Raw genomic sequence first — 10,344 nt, forward strand, 5'->3', positions numbered from 1 at the left:
CCTCTCTCTCAAAATCAATAAAATAGATGAGAACTTTGTCAGTATAAGTTTTTTAATGCATTTCAAAATTAATATCAGTCATCCTTGTGTATTTCTTTTTTCCTTAATCCTCACCTGAGGATGTTTTCCCATTGATTTTTAGAGAGAGTGGAAGAGAGAGAGAGAGAAGGAAAGACAGAGGGAAACACATTGATTGGTTGCTTCCTGAACTCCCCCCAACCAGGGCCCAGGCCGGGGAGGAGCCTACAACCAAGGTACATGTCCTTGAATGGAATTGAACCTGGGACCCTTCAGTCTGCAGGCTGACACTATCCACTTATCTTAGGACACCTTTTATCACTAGCTTTTTTTTAGTGCTGTGCCCTGTTAATATTTATAGAGTTGATAATGCAGGTTGGTATAGCTGAAGTGGTCAGATTCTGGATATTTTGAAGGCAGATCTAACATTATTTATTGATAGGATGGATATGGGGATAGAGAAAGCAGCCAAGAATGACTTCAAGGCTTCTTACCTAAGCACCTGGAAGGATGGCATTGCCATTATTGAAATGAGAGGAAGGATGTATTGAAGAGCAAATTAGTAGGAGTGAAAGGTAGTTCAATTCTGGGTATGTTATAAGTTAGTTGTCTCTTAGACCTCCAAGTATAGCTGTTGTTTGATCTGTTGCTTGTATGAGTCTGGTGTTCAGGGGAGAAGTTTGGTTGGAGATTGTACATGTGGGGAGACATAAGCATCTGTATGGTATTTAGAAAGTTTGGATGCAGTCACCAAGGAAATCATGTGTAGCTTAGAAGGTCTAAGATCTGATCTATGCAGCCCTTCAACATTTAGAGTTTGAGGAGATGAGGGGGAACTAGGGACTGAGAAGAGCGAGCCAATGAGGTAAGAAGAACCAAGAGAGTGGTGTCTCAGAAGTAAAGTTTTCACAGAAGGAAGGTTGGTTAATTATATCAAACTTGCCAGGTAAGGTGAGGACTGTGAATCGACACTTGATTGTAGCAACGTGGATGTCATTAGTTGACTTTGACAGGAAGGGTGGTAAAAGCCAGATTAGGAGAAGATTCAAGAGAGTGGAAGATGAGGAATTGGAGATAGCAAGAACTTACAGGCTTTTGTTGTTGTTTTGTTTGTTTTAGCAATTTTGCTACAAAGGTAGCAAGAAATGGGACAATAACTGGAAGGTATTATAAGTCAAGATATATTTTTGTTTAAATTTTAAGGAAGAAATTAAAATATATTTGTGTGCTGATGGAAATGATCCAGATCTAAAAGGGGAAATTGATAAAATTGTTGCTGATCCATGCATCCTTGAGTAGGAAAGGGGATGGGATCTATCCAGTTAGTGCAGAAGTTAACAGTATGAGGTAGATGCTCATTCATACGTCTATTCAAAGATGAGCAGCCACTGTGTCCAATGCTGGGAATAAAATGAGGAACAAGTTGTGAACTCTCCACTCACATGGAAATTGAACCCTCTTACTGGTGTTACTCCCAGATGGGGAAATTGAGATTCACTAATTAAGAAACTTGCTCAAGGTAACAAAAATGTAGATTTGAATTCCATATAATTTGAAACTCACTATTTTTTACATTTTTTCCACCTTCATAACTTTACTTTACTTTGCCAAGCCACATCATCCCTTTGTGGGATTGCCCTGTTAACCTGACCAGTCAGCCTCTGTCTCTGTACACTCCGTTTTCAACCCAGTTACTCAAATACGCCTTTTAGAACTTAAGTCATACCTAGTCAGTTGTCTGTTCAAAGCTCTCTGATGTCTTCCCAGCACAATTGGAATAAAATTCAAACTCCTAACCATGATTTAACTTAACCTGTTGTCTCATTCTTAATACTGTCTCCTGTGTCGATGTTGTATTCTGGTAACTGGCCTATTTGCTGTTCTTCAACCATGTCAGTTACACTTCCATCTTTTTGTACTTGTTCCCTCATTTTGGAATGTTCTTTCCTCAGATTATTTACTTAATTTTCTCTCTTAGGTCTCAATTCAGATTTAACCTCGCTAAGGAGGCCCTCTAATTAAAGTCTCTTCCTCATAATTTTTATTCCTTTATTGCCTTTATTTTGTTAGCCTTTAGCACCTCCTAAAATATTGTTTTTATTTATATCTCTATCAGTAATATAAGCTTCATGAATACCTAGACCTTGTCTGGTGTTCACTATATCCCTAGAACTTAGAAAAATACATGGCACACTAGTCCAAGGTATAGGCATATGCATTTCCATGTCTCATGAAAGGTTTGTTTCATGAGAAGGAACCAGTTGTCTCTATAGGCTAGGCATTATGCATTGGAGCAACTTTAAGCTGATACTTAAAAGATTAATTGGACATGGATGAGAATGGGAGGGATTCAAAATATTTGAGTTTTTTTGTTTTGTTTATGGGAGTAATATTTCCTCAGTCATCTTGTTGGAGGAGCAGCAGAAATTATGTTCTTTCAAGAGAAATGGTGAAAATTCAGAGGAGCTAGTTGACAAGGGTGGGTTTTAGTCATTTTGACTTTAGAAAAAAGGAAACATTTGTTACAAATGTATTCTATCTTTATTGTAGAATATTTAGAAATGTAATAAGGAAAAATACAATTAGAAAAGTTTTTTATGTATTATAACTACTATTCTGATAGTCATTCTTATCTATACATACATCTATATTCAAAAAACAAGTTGGCACTGCTAGACTTATTGATAACAATCAAGAGGAAATGTTTAATAGGCATTTGGAGACACAGAATTAGGTCTTGGGATGGGGAACTGGAAGATGACTATATAGTTGTAGGCTTTGGGGATAGATCTCTATAAGTGAAGGAAATACAGTGAAGTATAGTAGAACCATAACTTTGGGAAACGTAGGTAGATTGAAGGATCACCTTGGAAAGGATAGAGAAATAATTAAAGGTAAGAAGATCAGGTTAGTGTAGGATTCCGAAGATTTAAGAGGATTTTCAGAAAGTAGTATCGCCAGTGTTGATGCTTGTTGAAGAGGCAAGAATGGTGAGTCTGAGGAAAGAAAATTTGGTCATTAGAAGTTCATTAGTGATATTTGGGCGTATAGTTTAGTGTTAGAGGAAGAAGTCAATTTTGGAGAGTTAAAGAGAGCATAGATGCCAAGTGCTTTTCAGACTGGATTTTTCATTAGAAAGATACTTCTGTAGGGATACCATTAAAATGATGCCTTAAATGTCTTTTTTTTTTTTTTTCTCTCTGTAGCTGCACCAGTACTAAGCATATAGCAGATACATTGAAAAGAAAAACTGCATGAGTAAAATAAAACATGGGGGATGTGTTCTAAGCATAGAAAAGTAAAAGGAAAGATATATAAGCTAAAGTATTATTTGTTTATATTTTGTTTATATTTTGTGGGAGATTTAGCATGTTTAAAGACAGGAAAGAACCAGTTGACAGGAGAGGAGGGTGTATTAAGCAAAAAATAGGAGAGTTGAAGAAATAAAAGCTTGTAATTATTTCCACAAGATGGTGAAAAGAAATGTGCTGTTTTATTAAGGTTAAGAAGTTAACTTTTGAAAGGAAGTAAATCTCTTTCTCTGAGGTATAAAGGAAAGAAGTGAAAATAGATGCTGAGAAAAGTTTTTAAGGTTGAGAGGAAAGAATATGAGGAACTTTCCCAGAAGACCTTAAAGTGACTGTGAACAAGGATTGGAGACTTTAAGAAGACAGAATTGGAATAGCTGTTGTATGAGAATCATGCTAGATTTTTCAGTAGAAGACCTCAGGTTTTACCCAGTGAAGGTGAATCCATTTTTTGGAAAGGATTGTGTTAGATTGCACAACTGTTATGGAGCTTAACATCAGAAATTTAATATCCAGTATAATTTTGACACCTTTTGGATTGCTATTATTCATTAATCAGGTCATTTTTCAGAATATGATATGTTGATGTAGAAGTTTCACTAGAAAATTTATCTCATGCAAACACTGATTTACTCGTTAAGACTGGATTGCAAATACTTTAACATAAAGGATTATTTTTGATGTTACTGACGTAGAAACTTGAAGACAATTGTGGTATGATTATTTAATTCTAGTTTACCATTGTATATTATAATTCAATCCTATATAATTTTTATTAAGATAGAACACTAAATCTTTATATGGTGAAGAATTTTTTATGGACCTTAAAATATAATATTCTGATAGAAAAGGGATTGATTGAAGAAGCCCTGGACCTTTAAATAATAAAAATTTTAGATTGAAAAAACTTGAAGAAGACCACATTAATTTTTTATTCAATTTTGTTTTTATAAAAACACAGACATATTTCCATGAACATATGTGCTCTTTATTCGTTTTTATGAGGAAAATAAATTATATTCAAATCTTAGTACTAATTTTGCACACTCTTATTAAAATCAATTTCCATTTTTCAGTATAGAATACTGGTCTATGTTGATGACCCTAAAGTCATTATAATAAAAATTAGGGTCAGTATCACAAAATTCAAATTATCCCATTGCTCCTTAACCATCTTCCTGTCTCCTCCCCCTTAAAGAAAAGACATTAGGCTTTATAGATCTAAAATCAAATGCTTACATTGGGATTCTAATACAGAGATTTTATTTCAGGTCTTTGTAGGTAAAATACCAAGAGATTTATATGAGGATGAGTTGGTACCCCTTTTTGAAAAGGCTGGTCCCATTTGGGATCTACGTCTTATGATGGATCCACTGTCTGGTCAGAACAGAGGGTATGCATTTATCACCTTCTGTGGAAAGGAAGCTGCACAGGAAGCTGTTAAACTGGTATGTGATTACAAAACAGATACTTACTATCTAGCAAGTCATTATTTGAGAGAATTACCTCAGTTTAAAATGTTTGCAGTTAACATTATTTTACTTTCTTTAGTTTTTGCTTTGAATGTTTTTATGTTGACTGAGTTGGTATGTGGCCTTTGCTCTGTGTTTTCTGATTATAAAAGTAAAAAAGAAATGAGGATACCCAAGAATTAATGTGTTGAAGAAAGTGTCCCATAATTCTAAAAAGTTATTAATAGAGCACAGCTGGTATGCCTCAATGGTTGAGTGTTGACCTGTGAACCAGGAGATCACAGTTCAATTCCCGGGCACATGCCCAGGTTGCAGGCTCAGTCCCCAGTGGGGAGCATGCAGGAAGCAGCCAATCAATGATTCTCTTTCATCATTGATGTTTCTGTCTCTCCCTCTCCCTTCCTCTCTGAAATCAATAAATATAAATATATTTTTAAAGTTATTAATTAGAGTGATTAGTATCTAAAATTCCATTTAAATATTGATAGAAAGATGTCAGTTCTTGCTGTTAAACTTTATGATAGGATTCTTAAAGTGTAATGAAGGCTTAGGACACTGTAGCCAATTCAGGAAATGGTTCTGAATCTGTTTTGTTTTATTTTTGTCACAGCCTAATCATACAATTTATTTTCTAAGTATATTCTTCTTTTCTATATTTTCGTTTCCAGGTCGTTCAGTCTTCTCTGTCTTCAATCCAGTGGTTCTCAACCTGTGGGTCGCGACCCCTTTGGTGGTCGAAGGACACTTTCACAAGGGTTGCCTAAGACCATCCTGCATATCAGATATTTACATTATGATTCATAACAGTAACAACATTACAGTTATGAAGTAGCAACAAAAGTAATTTTATGGTTGGGTCACAACATGAGGAACTGTATTTAAAGGGCCAGAAGGTTGAGAACCACTGCTTTAATCCTTTTTTGGTATTTTATAACCAGTCTTCTATTAATTCCTTTTTATAGGGCCTTTTACTCTTCGTACTTACTTATGAGTAGCAGTAGTAACTAAGTTTTGCAAATTAAGTATATCTTCACTCCTACTGTATTAAAATAAACCATCTCAGTAACTTAATAATGTCATTATATTGTGGCATAATCTTTTGCCAGATATCTAAAGCCCTCACGTAGTCTAGTCCTTCTAGAACAGTAACCTCTTTAACAAAGGCTTTTGTTTCATAAGTTGTCTCTAAATTAGTTCTACTTCTAGTTTGACCCAGATTTTAGTCTTTGTTATGGATTTTTTTTTACAGTTTGTTTATTTAATATTAAGTTTTTAAATCTTTATTTCCATGTTTTGGCAATATATGGATGATTTAATTTATAATAATATGTCTTTTAGTAAATAAATGGGTAAGTAATGTTAATACAGAAGCCAAAGTTTATCAAGGAATAAACTTTAGTGATTTAAATAAAACATTTTTTATATCTATCATTTTATATACTTTTGAAAATATTGTGTATGATACACAGTTTAAAACTTTATATTTATATATTTAGAATTCTGTGGTTTGTGTAGAATATGAAGTTCTTTTAAATTTCTCTTGCATTGATTAAACATAGTTGTTACTCTTTATATATTATCTTGCCAATGGCTTGTCTGTATCTGATTTCATCTCCAAAGTACTTTTTCTGAAAAATCCATGGAAAAAAGTTTTTAGATAGATAAAATCTTAAATATGAAATAAGATAGTTTTAAAAATGAAATGTTAATAACTTTGAGTTATTTATAATATGGAGGAATAGTGAAAGTTAACAAAAGCAGATTAAATGAAAGACTGGCTGTAACAAGTTTAAAATACACATTTATATTATGGCAAGCCTGAGGGAACTTGGTGAGTTCATGAAGCAGGGATTGTTTGACCTTAAATTAATGAATATTTTAGATTGAGATCGGTTGTCCTGAGTTTGGGGTGGTTGTGGGGTGTCTGGTTCTTTTCTTCCTTGCAGTGTGACAGCTATGAAATTCGCCCTGGTAAACACCTTGGAGTGTGCATTTCCGTGGCAAACAACAGGCTTTTTGTTGGATCAATTCCAAAGAATAAGACTAAAGAAAACATTCTGGAAGAATTCAGTAAAGTCACAGGTAAAACAAAAATGTATTTAGAAGTTAATTTTGGGAAATCTGTGGTACTGTTTATAAGTGCAAAAAAAGGATGTGTGTATTAATCTAAGAGTTTAAATGTCTATTCAGTGTCTAAATTGCATCCCTTCTGCTTTTATTATTTTCTGGATTTTGCCAGTTTGATAAATCATTTGAGTTTTTTTATGTTTATAGTGGTTTGGGCTAAGCACATTTCCTCATATCCTTAATATCTTGGAATGTCCCCTTCACTTTACCTTAATTGAACCTTGGCTTTTGCCAGAGCTTTTGCCCTATGGTCTTCAAGTGAAGGCTTTCCCCTTCTGACATTCAGTGTACTTTAGGTCCAAAGGGATTAGTATTCTTTTCTTCCTGTTAGCTCATCTAGATCATATTTTTCAAAATTTGCAATTCTAAATGCATGGAATTGATTGAGAAGTACATTTTATATTACAATGTATATGTTTATACATTGGTCTGTATACATTTATATGTAACTGAAACAAAATTTAATGAAACCAAATACTTTTACTATTTTACATGACTTAGTCTGATATTTCCTTTTCCATTTCCATTTTTAAAATGCTAATAGAGAGCTACTAAATACTACCTGTGGTTTAAAAACGCTTTTTTAGACGATTACCTTCCCTTTTAAAGAAAACCCCACTATTCCTTTACATTTTTGTCATCCAGATATACTATCCTTTCCCCTTCCTTCAAGCTGTCATCTATTGCTCTTCTGGTTTCAATTTGTCTTATTAATTGAAGGTTGCTTCTGGCTCACAGTCTTCCTCTTCTGTCCTAAATTGACTTACTCTTAGTACTTTTGCCATAGAGGCATCATCCAGTACCCTAGCCTCCTAGTTTTGTGACCATCTCATCTTCAGTCCTTTACTTCAGCTCCCCCACATGCAGACCACATTCTGGATCTTGTTGCCACAAAATCTAGCCACTCCGGAATTTTTTACTTCTAGCATCCCACATTGTAACCACTGCCACTATCCTCCTATGTAATAAAAGGCTAATATGCAAATTGACCGAACGATGGAATGACTGGTCGCTATGATGTGCACTGACCACCAGGGGGCAGATGCTCAACACAGGAGCTGTGGTCAGTGTGCTCCCAGGGGGAGTGCTGCTCAGCCAGAAGCCAGGCACAGCTGGTGAGCACAGCAGAGGTGGTGGGAGTGTCTCCCGCCTCTATGGAGGAACTAAGGATGTCTGACTGATGGCTTAGGATGGCTTATGCCCCCTCCCCGAGAGCTCCCAGATAGCAAGAGAGTACAAGCCAGGCTGAAGGACACACACACAGACACACACTGCATGATTTTCATGCACTGGGCCTCTAGTTTATCATAATTGTGTTGGTCAAATACCTCTAACTGTTGGCACAGTTCTTTAACCTTCATTAGTTTATATTAGTTTATTACCTACCAAACCCTTTCTGGCTTTATGTCCATGTATTCATTTTTTTTCAGCAAGTGTTTATCCAGTGCCTATTAAGTGCTGGTATTGTACTATCTGCTGGGATACAGTGGTGAATAAGAGAGATCTAGTCTCTGCCCTGTAGAGTTTACATTCTGGGAAAGGAGAGAAGATTCACCACCCCCCATCCCCCACACCCAATTAAGGAAATATTTACACATTGTGGTAAGCACTGTAAAGAAGGAAATAAGGGATATTTAGGTAGAGAATAGCTACTATTGGGGATTTTATGGTTATGGAAGTCTTTTCTGATAAGGTGACATTTCATCCAAGACATGAAGAATGAGAAGAATGTAGCATACAAAGAGGCATTCCAAGAGAGCAACACATGTCTGTGTTCTAAGGCAAGAAATAATTTGGTATATTAAAGTTAATAGAAGGCCAGTGTTTTTAAAAGGTAGAATTATATAAAATGAAGTAGGTAGGACTTTTGAAGACCACGTAAGGAGTTTGGATTTTAGTGTATGTATAATGAGATGGTATTTGAAGGTCGTAAACAGGGAATGACATCAGTTTTATGTTTTCAGAATATTATTTTTATTGCTATATAGATAATGGCTTAGAAAGGGGTAAAGAATAGAAGCTTTCATAATGTTCAAATAGAAGATTGAGCAGTGGAGATGCAAAAAGTAGATTGGCTTGGAATTGGATAGGGGAGATGAAGTAAAGGAGGAAATCAAGAATGAGTCTTTAATTTCTGACTTGAGAAACCCAGGAGATAATACTGTTTATTAAGTAGGAAAGTCTAGAGAAGACAGATTTGGGGAGTGGTGGTGCAGTTTTGGACTGTTAAATTTGAAATGTCTAAGTCTGGGGTAGAAATAAAATCTAAGCATTCTTAAGGATATAGATAGTACTCTTAAGAGTAGGAACTAGCTGGGTTTTACCTAGAAAGAAGATTTGTGGAAAGATGAGGGCACAGGACAGACCAGAGGGACACCAGTATTTAGCAATTATTTTTATTCTTAGTAAAAACTAACTTTTTAAAAAATATATTTTATTGATTTTTTACAGAGAGGAAGGGAGAGGGATAGAGAGTCAGAAACATCGATCAGCTGCCTCCTGCACACCTCCTACTGGGGATGTGCCCGCAACTAAGGTACATGCCCTTGACTGGAATCGAACCTGGGACCCTTCAGTCCTCAGGCCAACGCTCTATCCACTGAGCTAAACCAGTTAGGGCAAAACTAACTTTTAAGTTAGACCCGAGGATGGTTAGTTGAATCTTAGTTCTCTTGGATTTACATCAATAATTTTGATGTTTAAGTTCTTTGGTGTAGTATTTTTATAAATTGTAAGGTCATGTTACATCAAATCTTTAAAACATTGTAGAATGTTATATGTCAAAATGCAGTAGTTGTACCTGTTGTTTATGGCTGTATCTTTATGACCCCTAAAATTAAAAGGGCACATAAAAATATTGTCCCAAACCTCATATCTAATAATGCTGATTAAATTGTCTATTAGGTAATTAGTGAATCATTTTGAGGCTGCTTCAGTTATTTTTTGCTTTTAGGCAAGTGGATTTAGGTCTGCCTAATCAGTAGATGTGTGGTGGATGCTTTTGGCTTATATATCTGGCTGTTGGTTTAACAGAGGGTTTGGTGGACGTTATTCTCTATCATCAACCCGATGACAAAAAGAAGAATCGGGGGTTCTGCTTCCTTGAATATGAGGATCACAAGTCAGCAGCACAAGCCAGACGCCGGCTGATGAGTGGAAAAGTAAAAGTATGGGGAAATGTAGTTACAGTTGAATGGGCTGACCCTGTGGAAGAACCAGATCCAGAAGTCATGGCTAAGGTAAATGCAATTTCTTGGGATGGAGGTGTGGTCATCATTTAAACTTTATACTCAGAATGAAACTCAAAATTTTTTGAGTTTAATATTATAGCTCTTCATTTTAACTATTTAGGCAAGGACCTATTTTAACACAAAGCTTAATTAGCCTTTCTTGATATTCAGGAATTTCCAGTAACCATT

The 10,344-nt window shown here is 35.4% G+C and overlaps 1 protein-coding gene across 6 annotated transcripts in view; it reads left to right on the forward strand.

Annotated features, from left to right (window-relative positions):
- HNRNPR (heterogeneous nuclear ribonucleoprotein R) overlaps positions 1-10,344 on the forward strand; it is a 37,942-nt gene that overhangs the window by 19,147 nt on the left and 8,451 nt on the right. For 4 of the 6 annotated variants that reach the window (XM_006777572.2, XM_006777571.2, XM_006777575.2 and 1 more), the window contains 3 exons: positions 4,598-4,774; positions 6,745-6,880; positions 9,950-10,164. In XM_006777572.2, the coding sequence (XP_006777635.1) occupies positions 4,598-4,774; positions 6,745-6,880; positions 9,950-10,164 (528 nt within the window). The remainder of the gene's footprint in view (positions 1-4,597; positions 4,775-6,744; positions 6,881-9,949; positions 10,165-10,344) is intronic. The other 2 variants (XM_006777573.2, XM_006777574.2) reach the window with 1 other exon arrangement.

The sequence above is a fragment of the Myotis davidii genome, unplaced genomic scaffold (assembly GCF_000327345.1).
Source record: "Myotis davidii unplaced genomic scaffold, ASM32734v1 scaffold149, whole genome shotgun sequence".
Classification (NCBI taxonomy): Eukaryota; Metazoa; Chordata; class Mammalia; order Chiroptera; family Vespertilionidae; genus Myotis; species Myotis davidii.